The sequence below is a fragment of the Diadema antillarum genome, unplaced genomic scaffold (genome assembly GCF_040938485.1).
Source record: "Diadema antillarum isolate AM-2024a unplaced genomic scaffold, OU_Dant_1.0 seq00000460_RagTag, whole genome shotgun sequence".
Taxonomy (NCBI): Eukaryota; Metazoa; Echinodermata; class Echinoidea; order Diadematoida; family Diadematidae; genus Diadema; species Diadema antillarum.
In genome coordinates this window covers 672,540-695,321 of record NW_027271431.1, presented here as the reverse complement: position 1 = coordinate 695,321, position 22,782 = coordinate 672,540, and the positions used below count along the sequence as shown (strand labels likewise).

General features: G+C 38.4%; 1 protein-coding gene across 1 annotated transcript in view; it reads left to right on the top strand.

The window, feature by feature from the left end:
* LOC139733018 (centrosomal protein of 135 kDa-like) overlaps positions 1-18,115 on the top strand; it is a 66,206-nt gene extending 48,091 nt beyond the window's left edge. Inside the window, exons 23-26 of the mRNA XM_071643861.1 lie at positions 12,592-12,696; positions 13,234-13,508; positions 16,359-16,405; positions 17,207-18,115. Of these exons, the coding sequence (XP_071499962.1) occupies positions 12,592-12,696; positions 13,234-13,508; positions 16,359-16,363 (385 nt within the window). The 3' untranslated portion in view covers positions 16,364-16,405; positions 17,207-18,115. The remainder of the gene's footprint in view (positions 1-12,591; positions 12,697-13,233; positions 13,509-16,358; positions 16,406-17,206) is intronic.
* Positions 18,116-22,782: the final 4,667 nt, after the last annotated feature.

Here is a 22,782-nt window from a genome sequence, read left to right as displayed (position 1 = left end):
TGCTCTCGTAGTTTCTTTTTTTTTAGCATTTAAATCTGAATTTGATACATATGGTCACTATGATAATATGTTATCGTGCAAGACACTTTTTGTGGGGGGTCATAAATCCGTTTCCATGGCAACAGCATCTTCATACAAATCATCCACAAGTACGATGTGGATTCAGCTAACTTCCTCAGATTTTGAGCATTTGACTTTAAATTTGGCACATGTGACCACTGTATTATGTACCTGTGCAAATTTTATTTTTCGTCATTGTCAAATAGTATGTTGTCAAGTTAATGGTATTTTGTAATGAGAATCGTATAAACTACAAGTGGATTGAGCTTACTCTCTCAATTTTTAGCAATAACCTTGAGATATGACACCTATATATTGTGACAAGATAAATTCTAGATGTGCAAAACACTTATCTCGTCAATGTTAAACAATGCGTTGCCATGCTAACTTATTTTTTTTTTAATACAAAGCAATCGAAGATATTGTGATTGACTCATAACTCCCTCATGTTTTAGGCATTTGACTTGAAATTTGGCACGTGACCACTGTAGTGCGCTAATGTGCAAATGTCATCTTTTGTATCGGTCAAAGAAAGTGTTATCATGGCAGTGACATTTTCAAATTAAAAACTTACACAACAGTTGATTATGCAATCTCCCTCAGTTTCTTAGCATCTGGCCTGAAATATTGCACAGAGTGCTAATGTAATGGCAACCATCTTTTAAAATGAAAATCAAACAAAAAATACTGTGAATTGGGTGAGCTCCCTCAGTTTTCTAGCATTTGACTTGAGGTTTCGCTCATGTAACCAGTGTAATCTTAAAATGAGTCGCACACTGATCTCACTGTTGAGTAATCTTGCTATGGTAACAACTTTTGTTACATTGTACTTTTTTTTCAACAAAAGGCATACAAGAATATCATGAATTGAGCTAACTCTCTAAGTTTTAGGTGGGGGTATCAATTACATCCAGTTCGAGTTGAAAATATTGGCCCAAGAAGGCCTTATGTGTGTCATTTGAATATTTAAATGATCAGAATTTCACATGCTTGTATCGTCACTTCCAATAGCATTGATCAAAAGAAAGAGTATAATTTTTTTTTTATGTTAACATTTTACAACCAGACTGGATGATCTATGTTGAATATTTGAATTATACAGCTGAGTAGGCAATTCAATTTGAACATTTGAATGATAGAGCCAAGAAGATATAATACTAGTATCAATTTCATTTGAAAATTCAACTTGATAGTGCCAAGAAGGCCAAAGGTATTCAGAGTGAGTATTTAAATTTGATATTTTAGCCTACAATAGCCGTAATGTGTCTCATTTGCATAGATAATCAAAGAACCAACTGACAGGGTCAAAGGTTTTCCATTTTGATACTTATATTGTAGAGATGAGGCTTTCATTACATGTAATAGAATTATTGTGTTTTGTTGTGACAGACAGAATTTATTAAATATTTTGATCAACCTAGTGGCACGTGACTGTCTTTCACCTACTTACATTACTGTGTTATTTTGTGCGATTGAATGTGGAGAGAGTGAAATGATGTCGAGGTATCGACACTTCAAATTGTTAATAAGTTGGCATCACTTGGAATTTATTTCTCACTCTGAAGCGTTGAATCAACACTTCTGTGGTGTCAAATAAACACCAAATAATGCAAACTTATAACACTTTGAAGTGTTAGAATAACACCATGATAGGTGTTGGGGTATAGATTCTAACAACAAATAGTGTTGAAGTTACACCGTCATTGGTGTTAAAGGGTGTCAAAAGAACACCAAAGTGGTGTCAACTTATCAATAATCTGAGCAACACCAAAGCTGGTGTTGGTATATTTTAACACCACGGGTGTTGAACTTACACCATAACTGGTGTTGGGATGTCAAATGAACACCATTATGGTGTCAACTTCTTAACACTCTCTTAAGTGTTGAAAAAACACCGAGGCTGGTGTTGGTATATTTTTACACCCTTTAACACCCATGGGTGTTGGATGTTTTAACACCAGAGACGGTGTTACTTCAACACCAGATGGTGTGGTCCTTTATTGAAGTTCGGCCGGTGTTAGATTCAACACCAGTGGTGTTAAATCTAACACCACTGTTTTTGCAGTGCGGCGTGTAGTTCTTTTGAAGGTCAAAGACAATAGTAGAGGTGCACGAGGCCGCTATCATTCTTCGTGAATTAATGGTTTCAGTATAACGCGTCTGCATTCTCGGACGCATTCCGGACGCCTTGAATAGAGGATTTTATAATCCCCATTCTCGGAATACGACGGAATGCCTCTATACACAAGGCTGAGGGGAGTAACAATAGGGCATTCTCAGTGCAGGCAGAATGCGTGGACCGGGAATGAAGTAGAGAATGCCTGCATGCCGGACGCATTCTGGATTACCAGCGACTGGATGTCCGTCGCCACAGCATACACACATCACATTTTATTTTGCTTTCTGCTTAAATGTGCGTCATCATGCGTCCCGAGGAGTCCCTCTCTGAATGGCGACTGCTGTTTTTTAATGAATAGAAAGCGCTAAACTGTACTGGCAAACAAAGAAGAGAAGATTAATCATTATCTTACAATGTCTTAATGAAGCGTAAAGTTACTCTAAATACTACGGATTTGGAAGTAAAACGTGATTCGTTTTCTTCTCTTAAATGCGTTCTTTGAGACCTTCAGCAAATTGTGATAGTCCCTTACGTGCTACTAAGTAGGTTATAGCTCGTTATTCCGAAGGTTCGTTATTCCCGAATTTCATTTTCGGATTAACGAATCTCCGGAATAACGCCACAAATGTTCGGATTAACGAACGTCTAGATATAGGGAATTTGCGTATTTCGGATCAACGAACCTTCGGAATAACGAACCTTCAGAATAGCGAACCTTCTGAATTTTGAATTGATTTGATTTGATTCATTTCATTCTCATTTTCATTTTTTTCTTTCATTCCACAAAACATAACACAAAGTAAATCTCAAATTCAATCATAAGCATAATTATATACATTACAAAGTATAACAATCAATGGTAATCAACAAACTTGCAAAGATATGCACACATACTGGAATTACAAAGTTATGTTTGAAGGATAAAAAAATGAGAACTGAGGGGTCCACTAAAAAGCATTGCTTGTAGATTGTGGACCACTCTAAAATATCTTCAAAAATACTTGTTGTAAGTACAAGTACATGTACATAATACAGAAATAAGACAAAATGAAACAAAGAACAGAGACACAACAACATGGCATGACTAAACTGAGGGGGATACGATTGAAAGGAATACCCTTAGCAAAAAAAAAAACACACACACACACACACACACACATTTAAGGGAAGAAGGGAAAGAAAGAAATAAAGAGAGTGCCTGCACGCTGGACAGAGAAACGGAAAAGGGGATTGTGGAAGTATTTCGGACAGCTGGTGACTGCACGCAGCTGTGGAAAAGTTAAGGATATAAAATGCCGAATTTCTTTATACACTTGTACTTTATAATGCCATTCTTTACTTTATAATGAATAACGAACAGCACCCACTAAGTACAGTTGTATTTAGTGGCAAGTATAGATACGAGGCCGATTGTAGTCATCATCATGAAGCATACTAACGTAGTATTTAATCTTCCAGCGCGCGTTGGTGCGTTGTTTGTAATTCTTGGTAAAACCATTGTTTTCAAAGAGAGAACATCATCTTGCTGATATAGATCTGCTCTACAAAGCTGTCACATTCATGACAGCAGTTTTAAATTCTGTATTAAACCTATGTCATTAAACTTTTCGTCTAAATTTCGTCTTTATATACACACTGATTAAATACGAAAAGGTTTAAAATGTTCATCAAAGAAGGGGGTCTGGACATTCACATGTTGGCATCAGTGCCTGTTCATTCATCACGATTTATTTTTCTCTGTCCATTCACGAATCAACAGTATCATCATTCATCTAGTATTAAGACAAAAAAGTAATGTATATAGATAGGGAACATAACTGCATCACCAATAAAATGTTATTATCGATGTGTATCACAACATACCTTGGTACCAGCGCTCACACTCGTGTTCATTCGTTTGTTTTGGTTTTCATAAAATTCATTCTTTCCTATCTTGGTGGTACCTTATAAGCAGCCGTTGGGTTTGCAATTCCCTCGTCGATTGAACGTCGACGGACTCTTCGATAATTTTCAGCGTCGATTACTAACTTACCTTAACACCCACAGACACGCACGACAGCTTTCAAAGTCCCTTGGCTGTAAACTTGGAGAGGTGCTCACATGGACTGTTATCTCGGTGTCGTAACATGCCGAAACACAAATTCCCTATGCCTAGAGGTTCGTTAATCCGAAAATGAAAAAGGGTCTGTTAATCGGAACATTTTGTGGCGTTATTTCGAAGTTTCGTTATTTCGAAGGTTCGTTCATTCGAAAATTAAATAAGGTTCGACCGCATACAATCCGTTCGTGTTTTTCCCCTTATTTTTTTTTCCTTTGCTGGTAATGAACATTTAGTTTTAACTTAACGAAGGTGAGGTGTATGTATTTTTCCCATCATTCATGGGAAGAGAAGAAGAGTGAAAGAGGGAGAAATGAAATCAGACGGAGGACACGTAGCTCAACAAGCTGTCTTTTACACCAGCATCAGTAATATCATTACCATCACTCAGATCATTTGGCCCTTTTCGTATCAAAATTAGGAACACGACCACCATCATCACTCGAGATAACACTTAAGCAAACTAATCACAAAGTACCAACAACCTCTCAGACAACAACACAAACACTACAAAATATCACACAGCACACCGAAGAGGCTGGGATCGAACTTCCTTCGAAATATGCAGTACTACAGCAAATTGGAGAAATCGCCGTTACGAAAATACATGTGCAGTAACCGAGACGGGTGCTGTTCGTTATTCCGAAGGTTCGCTATTCCGAAAGTTCGTTATTCCGAAGGGTCGTTAATCAGACGCAGACACGCAAATTCCCTATACCTAGAGGTTCGTTAATCCGAAAATGAAAAAGGTTCGTTAATCCGAAAGTTTGTGGCGTTATTCCGAAGGTTCGTTACTCCGAAGATTGGTTAATCCGAATCTGAAATTCGGAACAATGAACCTTCGGAATAACAAATCTTAGGAATAAAGAGCCTTCGGAATAACGAACCTTCGGAATAACGAGCTGTAACCAGAGAGACACCTGAAAGAATTTTTACATACCGGTACTTCGAAACAAAGGGAACGAATAAAGTGACATTAAAGGACAAGTTCACCTTCATAAAGATAAGGATTGAGAGAATGTAACAATATTAGTAGAACACATCATTGAAAGTTTGAGGAAAATCAGACAATCCGTTCAAAAGTTATGAATTTTTGAAGTTTTTGTGCAGTACCCGCTGGATGAGAAGACTACTGCAGTGTATGAATAACTTAGATGTCACATGCGTACAACAATATAAGGAAAATATAAAGAGAATTTCACAAAATTCCATCTTTTGAAAAAAGTACACATTCCCCTGACTTGTTACCGACAAATGTTATGGGTAATATTATTCCCCCTGCCTTTAGAAAGAGGCAAGTCAAGTGCTCTTTTATTATGCGAAAAAAGTGAAAATATGTTGAATTTTCTTTTACATTTTCTTTATACTGTTGTACGCATATGACTCACAAGCTGTAGTAGTCTCCTCATCCAGCGGTTCCAACACAAAAATTTTAAAAATTCATAACTTTTGCATCGATTGTCCAATTTTCCTCAAACTTTCACTGATGTGTTCTACTAATATTGTTGCATTTTCTGAATCCTTATGTTTATGAAGGTGAACTTGTCCTTTAAACAAAAGAAATCGTACCAAACGAGGTATGAGAAACAGAGGAAATAAAACAATGAGTAAAGGCCCTCGCCGAAGTTTGCAGCAGCGAACACCACGCGAAAATTATACAAAGTCAACACGTGGCAACTCGCTATGACGAGATCTTGAGACAGACATATTTTGTTCTTTGTAATCTTTATCAGTACACAATAAACAATACAAAACAGAAAATGAATTCGTTGGGACCGGAGAAATTAGTTTGTTATATCGGGTATTATTTTGTTACATCAGGATCTCCTATGCCTAATCGAGTTTCCACGGGACACTGGAAACAAAGTTCGAACGCTTTTTCACATGCACAAAATACATGCAAGAACAATTATCGCAGGAGCAAATGTGTTATCATCCAGTTCATTCCCAAAAATCTTCTTTTTTTTCAATCACAAAATAATTGTCCCGAAACGAGAGAGTGCCACAGAACTTCTTTAGAGTTCTGTGGAGAGTGCCCGTCACCTTCTTCTGAGGGAATTGCTAGTAAGCCTGACCAGACGCAGTGCAATTCTATGCAGCGACAAGGGCTGGGTAGTTAGTGAATGAGTTGCCTCCTAATCCGTCTTTTGTTCGCACGAGGCGTGGCGTGGACATTCTGTTTTGAAATCGGCAAGCCGTAATTGTCTCTGATCAAAGTTACTCTGTACACTGTACTTGAAAGTCTGTGGTGTAGGGGGTCACTGAGACACCTTCCTTGCAAGACACAGTGCGATGCGTAAAAAAAAGACAGATTAGTGCTTGTTCATTAATTTTCTACGCCACCACGCCAATGTGCTGAATACGCATTGTATCACGTTATGTGCACCATCTTGTTGATGAACCCTATGAATTTGTTTATCAAATCGTTGCTGACCGTAAAAGAGAGGTGGAAAATATAAGTCACGAACTGCCAGCCGCATGACAGAAATGTACCAAGCAAGCAAACAAGCAAGCACCAGTGAATGCCGTTTACAAACGCAAAAACTTGAACTGTTAATAGCAAAATCGACTGAAATCGTGTTTAGACTAAGTAAGAAGCTAAAGGGCCTACTCGTACATTAATATTGCAGAGATCAGTTACTCAGGATGATTTAACAGAAAGAAAACTCGCCTTTTAAAATGCAAGGTAAAACTCGCTCCACATCACAATAGGGCAACGAGTAAGTTCAGATGTACATGTTTGTTGATTTACAGATCAGCAGTTGCGATCTTAACAAATTTAATTTGTAGAGGGAGACAAAGTGAAGAAACTCGCATCTGAACCTTCACCCCTCTGAATAATATCTTTCTTTCAATGCAAAATGTTTTGGGTATATTCAGTTATTGTTTACTATAAAACATAGTCATGTGTTATTTACAGGCTTTTTCATGTTATTTATTGGATTCTATACATCTTAACTATTCCAGTTTCTTTCCCCCTGACTGATATCACAAAGTCTGCCATAACGATGTTCGCTAAACAGTTTACGTTCCATACGAAGAAATTATGTCTTTTAAACGAGGAAAAAACAAAAACAAAACAAAAAACAAAAACGAACGAATGTTGATAGCCAAATAACTTCACAGTTCGTAGGTGAAGTTCCTTCAAATTTTCCAAAGTAATACGTAGTTTTGAGCGTGAAATTGTCAGGATTTTGCTGTCTAACCCGGTAGTGGCTGCATCACATACTCGTAGTGAATTTGTGTGGGCATACGAGGCCTTTCGTATATTTCTGTGAGTAACCAATCCCTTCCTGTACAATTTGTAGTTCAGTAAACATTTAAAATACTCAATTAAGTACACAATAATAAACTGTTCGATATTTGTACTGACGGTCAAAAGAAAGGCTATAATTAGAATCATGATCTTTGCGATGACAACTCATGAGCTAGTTCTTCGATCGATATTTCCAGGCTATTTACACGCGGTTTATTCCAGTGCGCGCATTCTTTCGTCTGGCACCTTGGGTCTGGCACCTGGTTTTGTGGAAATTTTCCACAAGGAGGGGAGAAGGGTGGGGTGTCAAGTTTCTCGTAAATGCCAGAGAGTGCCTACACAATCTCTTTGCTTCAGTTACTGTTGTGTTTTTCCCCTTTGCTGGTAATGAACTTCTAGATTTAACTTTACGAAGGTTGCTAGCACGTGGTTCTTTTTGTTGTGAGGTGTATGTATCTTTTTTTTTTTTTGCACCATTCATGGGCCGGAAGGGAAAGAAGTATGTTCTGCAAGCTGTCTTACACTCGCATTAGTATAACTTATCATCACCATCACTCAGATCACTCAGCCTTTTTCTATAAACATTCAGAAACATGACCAACATCATCATCAATCAAAGATTATTCCTCCCGTCTATATTTCTTTTCTGAATTATCCTCCACTACTCGCTTTAATGATTAACAAAAAATCGTAACTGTTCGTTACTTTGAAAGTTTGCAATTTCCGAAGTCTCGTTATTCGAAAAAAAAAATAAAAGCAACAACAAAACTGTGTTGCTGTTTTGAAGATTCGTCAATTCAAAAACGAAGGAAGGTTTGGTTTTCTAAATGCTGTTAATCCGAAAACAAAACAAATTTTTGACCACATTATTCGTTTTCAGATTAACGAACCGTATTTCCCATTTTCAGATTAACGAACCTTCGGAATGTCACAAAATGTTCGGATTAACAAACCCTACTACACTTTCAGATTACTATAGTAACAAACATGGAATTTGCGTTTTTCGGATACGGAAGAACGAACCATCGGAATATAAGTATATACACCTATCCGGTATCATCATACCTGACTCTTTTTGGAATAATAACCACCACGCAAAGAAATTAACAATGTCAAACTGAGAAACTGATTTCTTGCCTCAAAATTTTCCCTGATGCCGTCTATATATTTCTTTTCTGAATTACCCTTCCCCCTTTCCAGAATACACACATCACGCAAAAAAAATGAACGATATCAAACTGAGAATTTCACTTACTTGTATTTCTTGCCTCAAGATTTTCACTCCCTTCTATATTTATTTTCTGAATCACCCCCCCATCCCCTAATCGACTGAAAAAAAAAAAATAAACGTAGTTACAGTCATTCCGAAGGCTCGTAAATCCCAAATTGACGAACAAGGGGGGGGGGGGGGGGGGAATCGTTTTTTGAAGAATCGTCGACTCGAAAACGAAACGGGGGTCGATATTAAATCGTTGTTAAACTCAAAAGATAAATGAGTAAATAAACAAATAGATAGATAAATAAATAAATACATAATAAATAAATAAATAAAATTTCGTGCCGGATTAAGAGTGTTCAGACTAAGGCACCTTCGGAATAATCCCACACACTGTTAGTTACTTAAAAGTTGATGCCTATTTAGGTGGTCAAATCTTACGTTTGAAATGAGAAAGTGGGAGCATTTGCAGACATTTTAAAAACATCCGACATTAACGTTTTAGCACAATAAAGAGCCGAAAGTTATCGTTATTCATTTCCGATTGTAAGAGCAATCATGCAACATTTACTAGTATTTTAGCACCTTACGGAGCCGAATGTTACCGTTAATCATTTTCAAATGTAAAAGCAAACTACCGACATTCATTTTAGCATCTTAGGGAGCTGAATGTTATCCTTATTCATTTCCGAACGTGAAAGCAAACATCCGCTATCTATTTCAGCATCTAACTGAGCCGATTGATACAGTTAGTCATTTCCAAAATTAATGTAAAAGCAACAATCTCTTACTGTTTTAGCATCGTACGGAGCAGAATATTACTGATATTCATTTCCAAATTTAAAAGCAAACATCCGACATTTATTTATCATACGGAGCCGAATGTTATATGCTGCTGTCCACTTCCGAAAGTGAAATGAATCATCTGACAATATTATTTTAGCATCGTACGGAGCCGAAAAGTAGGGCCTACTGTTGTTCATTTTTAACGTCAAGGCAGATATCAGACATTTACTTTCCCATCAAACGCAGCTGAATGTTACTGTTATTCATTTCGAGATGTAAAAGCAAATATCCAACATTTATTTTAGCATCGTATGGAGCAGAATGTTACTTCTATTCACTTCCGAACGTAAAAGCAATCATCTGACATTTATTTCAGCATCTTCCGGAGCCGAATGTCATTGCTATTTACTTTCGAAAGTATAAGCAAACATCCGACATTCATTTGATCATAGTACGGAATTGAATATTATTGTTATTCATTTCCGAACGTCAAAGGGATCATTCGACATTTATTTTAGCATCTTCCGGAGCTGAATGTTATTGATATTTGTGTTCGAACATTAAAGCAAACATCCGGCATTTATTTCACCATCACACGGCGTTGAATATTATTGGTATTCATTTCCAAACGTCAAAGGGATCATTCAACATTTACTTTAGCATCTTCCAGAGCTGAATGTTATCGCTAATTTACTTTCGAACGTTAAATTAAACATCCAGCATTTATAGCATCTTCCGGAGCTGAATGTTATTGCTATTTACTTTCAAACATAAAAGTAAACATCAGACAGTTATTTTATCATCGTATACGGAGTTGAATATAATTGTTATTCATTTCCGAACGTCAAAGCAAACATCAAACATCAATTTTAATGAATCAATGTTACTGTTATTCATTTCGAAATTTAAAAAGCAGACATCCGACAATTATTTTAGCATCGTATGGAGCAGAATATTACTGCTATTCGCTTCCGAACGTAAAAGCAATCATTTGATAGTCATTTTAGCATCTTCTGGAGCCAAATGTTGCTATTTACTTTCGAAAGTAAAAGCAAACATGCGGCGTTTATTTATTATCATCGTACGGAGTTGAATATTATTGTTAATCATTTCCGAAAGTCAAAGCAAACATTCGACATTTATTTCAGCATCTTCCGGAGCAAAATGTTATCCTTATGCATTTCCGATCGCAAAATCAAATATCTGACATCAATTTTAGCACCGTATGGAGCTGAATCTTACCGTTATTCATTTCCAAAAGTATAAACAAACATTTATTTTAGTATCATACGAAATTACCATTATTCATTTCCAAAATTAAAATGAAACACCTGACATTAATTTTAGCATCTTGCGGAGCCGATTGTTGCCGCTGTTCATTTCCAAAAGTAAAGGCAAACATTCTGACTTTTTCCTACGGGAGAAATAGGACGACTTCGTAATACACTGTATTTAGTTCTTGAGTCACTTGACAGATAAAAAAAGATCTCACCTCATGCATGCAAAATTTTACATGTATGGAGCTGCCTAATTAAGGCATACATTCGCGTTTAAGTGTAGACCTACATGTGTTTTCATAAACCCTCTTCGATCGCTACTTTCAAAGTGTTCCCCGTTCAGTGAGATCACACCCCATAATTACGTTTTGAACTCGTGGGTTGTTACAACGCCGTCATTACCGACCGCGAATTTAAACACACGCGAAAAAGTCGGCACCGATGGAAACCGCGAAAGTTTCTGTACGCGAAAGAAACCACTTTTACAGTAGCCAAACGAAACGCAAATCAACTCATAACCAATGTTGAGACAAAGGAAAGCGTCGGGACACGTCGCTCATCGTCGGGCTATCACGAACATCATTTGTAATCTGGAGAGGCGCGTCTGGACACGTCGCTCGCTATTCAATTTGAGCACTGGCCGTGACCATTCAGAAATCTCGCTACATCTCAAGCGCCATGTCCCGAAACGTCGGCGCTATTAAAACGAACACTTGCGTGAGCGGAGGTCACGCAACATAGAAAAAAATCAACAGCTTCTTTCGAGGGTGTCGGCAAGTGTCAGCAAGCGTCGGCAAGCGTCGCGGTATCATCAAAATGATGGCGCGTACTGCTTTGACCGACGCTTAGCGACGGAGTGAAAACATACTGCGACGCACTTCATTGTTCTCGCAATATGTCCCCGTCGCTGAGTGTCGCTCTCCGTCGCTCGCAGTCCCTAGTTTACCAGGTGCGCCTTAGACAACTATGTCAGACATTTGATTCAAGTCAATAATAGTTTTTATTTGACCTTGCATTAAAACCAAACAGTTGAATTAGACATAGTTTACATACCAAAATGGTAGCTTATGACATTAAAATTGATTACAATGCTATGATTAAATTAATTATTGTACATTTTCTTTAAGTCTTTTGCTTTTTTTATATGCTTTCTCTGTAGTTTGTAAGTTTTATTTTTATTCATAGGCTTATTTTCTGTAATTAAGCTTGTGCACACAAGAGTTTGTGTAATCTTTTTTTTTTTTTGGGGGGGGGGGAGGGGAGGGCATGTATAGCTAATGCAATTTAACATCTATTACATCTTGACTGATCATTATTTTGAGTTATGTAGCCAGGATAGGATTAAGATTATATTTTACATTTTTATACTAGAGAAATTGAATGTTTATAAGTATTTTGTACACAATCACTAGAAGATTGTGAAATGATGACATCACCAATCACTCATTTGCTTCATGTCAACTGTTCATGAACTGTTTGGTAAAGATTAACAAAACTTCACAATTTCACAGCTTCTCTAAATTTTATCCAATAATGTTCAAATTTTCACTGTTGTGGTTAGAAAATTCTGTTCTTTCTTTCTTTTTCAAACTAATTTTTAAGTGGTTTTGAATTGTCATTTGAATCCTGCATCTGTCAGGCAATCTCAGTTACCATACCAGGATACCAGTGTTGCAGAAAGTTGATTCCATAACTCTTTAAGTAGTACATGACATAAATTATATTTAACAGGACACATGCTGTTTCTGAATTGTGTACTATTGTTTGTATAAATGGCAGGCAAAGTCAGAGCCGGGAGATCCAAACACTACGATCCAGGACGACACAACAAGAATCTGAGCTGGACAGAATCAAACGTCAATTGACCAGTGAGAGGTTTGAAAAGTAAGTCCCACTCTTTCATCGTCAAGGCTGTTGAACGTCTGGCCTGTGACATCAATATTGTAGTGGCCTTGTTTCATCAATAGTATTTTGTTGTTTTCATAAAATTAACTCCAAATATAACATTGATCTGCACGAAGCAAAAAGAGGATCAGTTTAATTGTCAATGGTGATAGTTCAAGGTGCATCAAATCCCTTAGTAAAAAGAGATTTTATTAAAGGTGAATGCATGATCATAACAAACACAGATGCAATAAAATTTCTTAAGTGTGAGAAGATTTTGCTTCTATTATTTCCCCTTCTTTGTACTATTTCCAATTAACAAGATTATCTTATAACAAAAGTCTCACAGCCCCAACTATCTTGTCATAATGGTTTTTGCCTTTATTTTCAAATCAGTATAATGGTTGTGTGAAAACTGATAACTTGTATCCAGCTGTAATGGTTTGTGTACAAATATTGTATGTAAAAATATTTGGGTTAATGAAATGATTGACATAAGGCCTGGTGATTTCATATTTTTTCCCCTTCAATCTACAGAGAAAGACTGACACAGGAGATGAGACGCAGCAGTAGCCATGGGCGATCTGTGGCCAATTCTAGTGTCAGCTTTGAGAACCGGACCTCAACCTCCCATGTGACATCTACTCTCACCACCTCATCGTCACGACGACGGTCCTCCAGTCCACAGAGGGCGTCCTCACCAATCCGTCAGATCATTTCGCCTGAGCATTCCCTACGCCGCTCCCCAGAGAGGTCCATCCTCAAGACGTCCAGGTCGTCGTCACCGTACCGGTCGCGATCCCCCGAGAGAAGTATGCACAGTAGTCGAAGTGGTGGTAGATATGGTACGGTTGATGATAATGATTGGTTATCTGATGGTAGTTTGACAGGTGGGGATGACAGAGAGAGCACTCTTTTCACGCCCCTGAGAGCGTCGTCACGATTGGTGAGTTGTTGTCCCCCCTCTAGTGCTCAACGTGTGAAACAAAACATCCAAAGCAAGCTACGCAAAACACTATCAAGAACTCCAGCTTGATGCAAAATTCATTCAGATGTCCTGCCATTTCTTGCTTCCAAGGACCATGACATGTCAAGGGGTCATAGGTCATTCTCTGTTGATCATCTGTATGTCGAGGTTGTCTTTCTCCTCATCTGATGATTAATCTTATGACAACCACTAATGGATCAGGTGAACAAAATCACACAGTTATCGCATGATCCCATGGGCATTATTTTGATATCCTCATCTCAACTCATCTTTATGCAATATTGAATGTCATTGATGTTCATACAGCAGTGAGCATTTGTGTGTCTGGCTTTTCCTGGTGTATTTGTGACACACTGTTTGTTGTGTTCAAGGCTGCTGTTTCAGTTTTTCAGGTATAATGCTTGTTCCATTGTTACTGTGGCTTATCATAAGTACTGAACGTTGCATATTACACATTATGGTTTACACATGAAATGGATACAAGGTGCTGGCAAATTTTCAAAGCTGTAGTCAAACATTGTGCATACTCACATGTTGACATGATCATTTATGAACCATGATGATTGATCAGTCTCCAAAGTTATCAAGCTGACATATCTTTGTTTCTCATGTGGCAGATGAAACTTGGCACTGGCAATAATGAACATGCATACCTTGGAAATTCCTGGGAAGTCGTGCATTGCGTAGATTTTGAAGATTTATGGACTGTACTTGTCTCTGCTGCTTACGATTCTCACACTCTTTGTCATGAGTGTACCATCCTTGTTCTGAAGGAAACGAGTGATGCTTTGTTGTGCAAGTATAATACAAGAAATGAGAAGCCTCAGCACTACTGTCATCTAAATTTACAAGCATCCATTCCTATCATTTGTGATGCCAAATCTCTGTCTACATCATTCATCATATCATTTTACATTTATGTAATCATTGATGTAACATTGCAAGAGATGATCTTCCAAAGATGGCATTCCTTTTTTACATGGATTTCAACACATTACATCTATTGTGTCTCGCGGTTATTACAAATCTTTATAACAATAATTTTTGACTTCACGGTGCATCTCGCCAAAACAACCTGGTGTATGTTCAGTAGAAAAACTATTTCCCAAGACATTCTTAACATCTTCCCCAAGGTGTTTCAACCTCTTGTAGCAAGCCTGATATACGAAGGAAGCTCTGGCAAACAATGAATGGGTACATCTATGCAAGGTTCACTGTAGTAACATAATACATGAAAAGAATTGGGTGTTGTAATAGTTACTGAAGTTTTTAGATGTTCTGAATATGGTTGACTCATGTAGATTATCTGTCATTATTCATCTTAAACTTAGAATTTTATTCACTTACTTTATTCTCACCAAAGCAAAAAAGATACATTTTCATCAATCAGTGAGGTGATTTTTTTTTTTCTTTTTTTAATCCTGAGCAAACAAGCCTCTACCCAGGGTAGCTTTTCTTCATTCATCATTGAAGATTGATGTAAAGATCTGAAGAGTTTGGTCACAAAACAAGCTAACTCCATTGTTGTTGAATTGAAATATTTGCGATGAAAGCTGCTGCAAAAACAAAAGAAATAATAAAAAAGTATGAGATATTTGTAATAATAACTTTAAGAACATTCCTTGTTATTTTACAAGTGAAGTATCACTTGCAGGCCTCGAATTAACCGACGGCCACCGACGGCCATGGCCGTTGGTGCCCCTCTCGTTGGCGGCAATGCCTTCTTTTCCTTGATCAAAGTTACAGCCGAAAAAAAATGTGCCCTTTTTCTTGTGGCCGTGGTGCCCTTTTAGAATGAAAGTTATTATTTATGATGTATAATATGCCCTTTCTCAAAGTCTACACTTTAATAAGCTTGAACAACTTTCCTGATCTCAAATATCATACCTTCAGTTCACTTGCGTCCCAATATATCTGATTCAAACTCAAAGTATCTTTCCGAGATACGAGATGACGTGTAGAAGTCTACGTACCGGCTTTTACCGTCCCGACTGCCTCCGCAGCAGCGCAGCGGCCATAGAGTTACTAGCTAGGCAGCGGCAGGCCGGAGCAACTGGTCGCAAGCCATGCTAAAAAATGCCAGGCCTGCAGCTGTCAGACGGCTGCGAGCATTGCCATCTCTCTCGCTCTGCATTCATGCCCGCATGCTCAAAGCAAAATGGCACCAGAAGTGCTCCAAAGCGAGCGCGGCGTACGCATTGAGAACGTACTGTATTACAGAACCTACATCGTATTGCGTATGGCCTACTGCCTAACGTCTTCTGCTGCGGAGAGATCTTATGCGTGCGTGCGCTGCTGGAGTGTAGCAGCACGGTCGATAGCATATACAGCTCTATGGGGCATTCACATCACGTATAAACACCCAACATGCCCTTTCCAATGTGGCCTTGGTGCCCCTCTGACTGACCTAAGTGCCCTGGCCTCTTGGAAAAAGTGCCCTTTTCTAAATGGCCTTGCCCCTCCAAAATCCTATTTCGAGGCCTGCACTTGAAAGGTTTTATTTTGCTCTGATGGTAGACTAACTTTGAAAATGTTTATAAAAGCAGTTAAACTCATTTTGCGATCAAACTCTTCATCTTTAGCAGCCGTGCTGTCCTTTATGTGTTAATACACATTTACCCATACACCTATCCCCCTGTCATATTTGTTTTCTTTTCTTGTTTTCTCTTCGCAGGATGACAAGGGATGGCACCTAGATAGGACGTGATGTTTCATCCATAGGTTGGTTGATACTTCCTACTTCTTTGCAATCTTTGAACAGGATTTTAAGTTTGTTTGGTATCTGTTAATTTGCTGATTTGATGGCTTCTTCAAGAATAATCAGTAAAATTTTACAATTATGGCCTGCATATAACTATGGCTACATGGATGCATTTTCTTCGAGTTCCACTTTCACCTGTATCAGGTCTGTGGAGGTGGTTAAAACCTTTTAAGTTCATTCCTAGCTTTTATTTTGATGGAATGTAGCCAATATTGTACTTTAAAAAAAAGATTCATGCAAGATTTTTAAATAAGTAAATGGTTGATATTTATTCATTTCCTATCATTAAAAGAGGAGTGAATTCATGAATTTGCACTTGCATGTGCCTAAAAACTTAAGAACGCTGTCACACAGTCAAAGGATTATAATCATGATTTGTAAAGAAAACGATTAATAACTATCGATAACTGATAGATAACTGCAATCTATGTTCAGGAAAATTGTGTCCCTTATCAGGTATGTGTTTTCTTGTTAGTTTGATATTTTTTTCCATGTTCTCATGTTTTGTACATCATATTTTTCTTGAAGCACCGGAGAACTGAAAGGTGGACATAATGCGCAGTACAAATAACCACTATTATTATAACTCTACGGAATTCAAATAAAAGTGAATCTTGAGCCCATGAACCCATTCAAGTGTGTACTGTAACTACAATTTAAATTAAAGTTAAGTGTGCTGACAATACTCAGAAGTTCTTATTACATAGTTATCAAAAGATTTCTTGCATATCAATTTGTTTGCATATCCATTTCTTCTGCAGATTTCCAAGGTTATTTCAAGGAGAGCAACCAAGGCAATATGGTGTTATGTGCATATCAGGTCTTGTCAGCAAGTTGTTTCTTGCCACCTTAGCTGTAGAACCTTCCTTTTTACGATTACATTTCAAGAACTACTGTGGAGTAAAAACTTCACACCCAGCTGCAAAGTTCTCAGGTGACAGTTTATCTATTCCATGAAAAAAAAAATCAAATAAGTGTTAGATGAGTGAAAATTGAGTATGCCTTATCGTCACTGGGGCGACAAGACCTTGTATCTACAAAATGTCAAGTGTTCAGGAGAGCAAAAAAAAAAAAATGGCAGCCAAAGCACTACTGTATATCAAATGGGATAGCATTTCATTTGACATGCTGTGGTGGCTTCATTTTTTGGGTAAGACAGATAGGATTTGGACAGGACATCACTGAACTGATTATCTGACCATTAATAAAAGAAAGGCATTTTCACCAAAATTTGAGATACAAGGTCTTGTCACCCCAGCGACATTATGTAAAGAACAAGCAATAGTAGGAGAAAGGCAATCACATGCCATAGTAATGAGCTTTGCAGAGATAAAACATCAGATATGTATGGCCATGGAGGAGGTTCACTGTACAATATAAGGAATTATTACCACATATCTTCCGGGCATCTTGTGCAAAATTTTGTCTAGGCAGAAGAAGAGGAGAGTGTGATTTTTATCATACAGGCTTTCCTGTATCGACTTGCACAGGCAGCTGGTCAGATATGCCACAAATATTGCTGAATGGCTCAGTTAATACACCACCTGAAAATGATGTGCTTGTTTGTTTGTTTGTTTGTTGTTGTTGTTGTTTTTTTTTTGGTCATTTTGTGTGTGCTCTGTTTGCACTATCCTCTTGACTAAAAATCAGGTTAAGAGAGGCTACATGTACTGACACAATTTCTGACACATAAACTCGGTATTCAATTAACTTTAAGTTGGGAACAGGACATGGCACTCAGTCAAATGAGACACAGTGCATAAGTGATACATGTATCAACAAACTGAAAGTAATGTAACATTACTGTCATTCTTATGATAGATATCTTAGTTGCCCTAACTGCTGGGGTGTGGGATGAATTGAAAGTAGGGATGGTTCGTAATTGTAAACTGTGGAAGGTTAGATACACCAACAAAGCACAAAGACTAATGAAGTACAGGTGAACTCTTTGTTATGAACATATAAACAACAGGATTTCAATTGTCATTATGTCCATTATTTCCTCTGTCCATTTTCATGAGATTTTATTACAACAAGCAGTTCTTGCAGTTCAGAGTCGAGTGAAATCTCATAATTAGGTAGGATATAACTGAAGCAAAACCTTAAATGAGAAGTTGAATTTGCAGGTCCAATTCCTTATATTCTTTGTTATTGTACCCTAAGTGTGAAATCCGATGTCTATTGGTCCTTGTTGAAATGAGGCTTCTTCATGTCTTGTTATAATGGGTTTGCCTGTGTACATATCTCTTTGTCAAAGGGCATTCCACTTTCTACCATTCCTGTACTGAGGATTTGTATTTCTGTATTTTTGTTCTCACAGTGCTTCTTGCCATTTAAGCACAGATACAGTATTCCATGATTTTTTTTTTAGCTCACCTGAGCCAAAGGCTCCAGTGAGCTATTGCGATTGCCCTTCGTCCGGCGTCCGTCGTGCGTCATGCGTCGTCCGTCGTGCGTCGTGCGTAAACTTTTTACATTTTCATCTTCTTCTTGAAAACCCCATGACCGATTTTCATCAAACTTGGCAGGTAGCATCCCTAGGGGGTTAGGAACTCAATTTGTTAAAATGGGCACCATGCCCCACCCAGGGGGCCCCCAGGGGGGCCCAAACCCCCCAAAATTAAGGAATCTGTAAAAATCTTCTTCTCTAGAACCAGAAGTGATAGAGCGAAGTTAATACTATGAGTTAGTACATTGATGACTGTAGTTTCAAGTTTGTTCATGGCAGAATCAGGGGTGCCCCCCTTGGGACCCAGGGGAGGGGGGTGGGGAAGGGTTCTAATGGGGCCTAAATTGTACATTTTCATCTTCTTCTTGAGAACTCCATGACCCATTTTCACCAAACTTGGCAGGTAGCATCCCTAGGGGGTTAGGAACTCCATTTGTTAAAATGGGCACCATGACCCACCCAGGGGGCCCCCAGGGGGCCCAAACCCCCCAAAATTAAGGAATCCGCAAAAACCTTCTTCTCTAGAACCAGAAGTGATAGAGCTAGGTTAATACTATGAGTTAGCACATTGATGACTGTAGTTTCAAGTTTGTTCATAACAGAATCAGGGGTGCCCCCCTTGGGACCCAGGGGGGGGGGGGGGGGGGGGTGGGGGTGAGGAGGGGTCCTAATGGGGCCTAAATTGTACATTTTTATCTTCTTCTTGAGAACCCCATGACCCATTTTCACCAAACTTGGCAGGTAGCATTCCTAGGGGGTTAGGATCTCAATTTGTTAAAATGGGCACCATGCCCCACCCAGGGGGCCCCCAGGGGGCCCAAACCCCCCAAATGAAGGAATCTTTAAAAATCTTCTCTAGAATCAGAAGTTATAGAGCTGAGATAATACTATGAGTGAGTACATTAATGACTGTTGTTTCAAGTTTGTTCATAGGAGATCCAGGGGTGCCCCTCTTGGGGGTAGGGGGGAGGGGGGTGGTTGGAAGGGTCCAAATGGGGGCCTGAATTGTACATTTTCATCTTCTTCCTGAAAACCTCATGATGGATTTTTGTCAAACTTGGCAGGTAGCATCCCTAGGTGGTCAGGATCTCAATTTATCAAACTGGGCACCATGCCCCACCCAGAGGGCCCCAGGGGGCCCCAATTCCCCCAAATTAAGGAATCTTGAAAAAATTGGGCCCTTATTGTACATTTTCATCTTCCACTTGAGAATGCCTCGTCAAATTTTGGTAGAGCTGTGAATAATTTAGATTAGTGACTGCGTGAAAGGTGAACTTGCGATACTCAGGTGAGCGCTAGACCCGCGGGTCTCTTGTTTCCAAGTTTGATTCTTATGGTGTATGATTTGCTCATTGTCTTAACCCGAATTGTTTGATATGTGTTTGAAGCTCCTTGATATGGCACGTCCATGCCACTCTCCTAAACTGTTACTTTTTCAAGAAATTAGTCAATACCTTAATATGCAAACATTCAAGTCTGCTGTTCTGCACTAAGGCCTCACAACAATTTTGGTTACAAAAAAGTGTGTGTGGAAGCAAAATGTGTGACATTTGTTCTGAATGATGAAGTATGCAGCTAATGCGCCTGAGGATCCCATAGTTACTTCCATTAGCTCTTTTGCCCAGGTGTAGAAATATGGGGCTGCATAACGTGCTGGAGAATGTACAAAAAATATTTTCCATTTTCATGCCTTCAGGGAGTTGATGTGTAATACTGTAAAAGTGGATATTTTCGCGCGACAAATTTTTCGCGCTTGGCCGGGCAAGGAGAGTTTCGCGTGTTTTTAATTCCACGGAATCAAGACATCACGCAAAGGAACATATGGCAAGCAAAAATATTTGTTGGCTTTTATTTTCGCGCTAGTTTCTTAAAATTTCAACACCGCGAAAATTTCCACTTTTACAGTACACTGTATCTCCATGAGAGCATATTGAAATACAGTCAGCCTTGCTCAAGTCAACCTCGCTTAAGTCAAATAATTGTCTAAGTCGAAGGTCTTTTCAAGTCCTCTTTTATATTCTGTGATTTTAATCCCCCATAAGTCAAATTTTCTCTGAGTCAAAACTATTTCTTCAGTCCAAATAGAGTCGACTTGGGCAAGGTTGACTGTAGAGGGACAAACTTGTCATACATATTATGCAATTATATTTTGTGTCCTTTCCCCAAATAGTACACAGGCTGTTTTTTTGCGACACCTTGAGTTCTCAGCCACCCTAACCTGTGTGTATGTTTGTATATGTGCGTGCGTGTGTGTGCTTGTTGTGTGGAGTTAGGGTGTGTGAAAATGTGTGTGCTTTTCTATCTCCTTTATATCATCCCTGCTCCACCCTCCTGTGCAGTATACAACTAGTCTCAAAATACATGTATAGTTTGAAATTTATTAGGTTGGTAGCTGTGGACACCTCAAAAGAAACTTTCATGTTGTTCAGAGGGTCAAACTTCAAGCAATGAGCAGAGGACTTGTAATAAAAGCTTGATAATTAAGCTGGGGATTTATTGAACCTTTTTGAGCAGACCATGCAACACGAAGATTTGTGTTTACTGCATTTCTTGATCATTCAGATATAGTAGCTTTCAGTAGATGTACTGTATACGCCATGTATTTCGCGAGTCTAAATTTTCGCGAATCGTGACTTCCCAACAATTTCGCGAGTGGTTAAATTCGTGATTGTGGAGCCCTGTACTGAACGGAGAAATGGATACGCATACGTCACATTCAAATCGGCATGAGAGTCAATATTTTTGCGTGTTTTTAATTTCGCAAATAGCAGCTGACTCGCGAAATTCACGAAAATAAAAACCTCGCGAAATATTCGGCGTATACAGTATATGAATATGAAGACCATACATGTATTAGTTTGCAACTTTGTGAATTCTTAATCCAAAGTCACTTCAAGCTTCACATTGTAATGTTAGAGCAGCTTTTCCCTTTAGGTTCACAGTAAATATACTTCCCATCTGTGTGGAATATGACATGTCCATATCAGACCTCACCTAACATAATTTCATGCTAAAAAGGGCTTCAAATTTAATGGCATTTGAGCCTGAGCTATAATTGTAGCATGAAAAGGTTATGCAGGTTACTCCTCCCTCCCCCTCCCCTCTCCACCTCCCACCTTTGCTGCGATTACAATGTAGCACAAACATTAGGAGACCCAATGTAACAATTAAAGTAGCTTTTTCGACTCTTAATTTGTCTTCCATCAGATCAGCCTCCTAAATGTGTTTCACAAAAACACGTCTGCTTGTCCAATGGCTAGTTTGAAAGAAAGCCATTTCTGACGTGGAGTGAACCAAAGCTCACAGCAGCAGTTCATTGAACATTCATGTATTACGCAATCAGCATTCCTATCAATAAGAGCTTGTTTGCAATGCAAGTTGTAACAGTTCATGAAGATGGGTCAGTCTTCATGACTGAGACGCAAGTGTAAGTCTCCCAGAAGGGAGCGGAAAAGTGGCTTACAATATTATTATGATGCCAACAAAGTGAAATGTACATTGTACATGTATGTGTTCATTCTTCATTGCATAATAGAGTGTATTATAGTGTGCATATTGTCTATTTCACCTTGTACATTGCAATTATCTTTTATTTATGATGTGTACAATACAATTGTATGTACATGTAAAAAATTGTAATTGTATTGATTTGCCCTTCTCATACTGTAAGTTAAAAAAATATCAATTTGCCATTCATGTATTTAATATGTACAGCTCTGAATTGTTAATAAATTGCTGTGAATTTTACTGTTTCCAGAATTTCTGAATGATGTCTTTTGGGCCATTTACACTGCAATTGATTTTGTAGCTACATACAGCATTTCATCTACAGGCAGTAGCCTTGTACATAACTTTTGTTACCCAGTGTTTTAAATCAAAAGATAACAG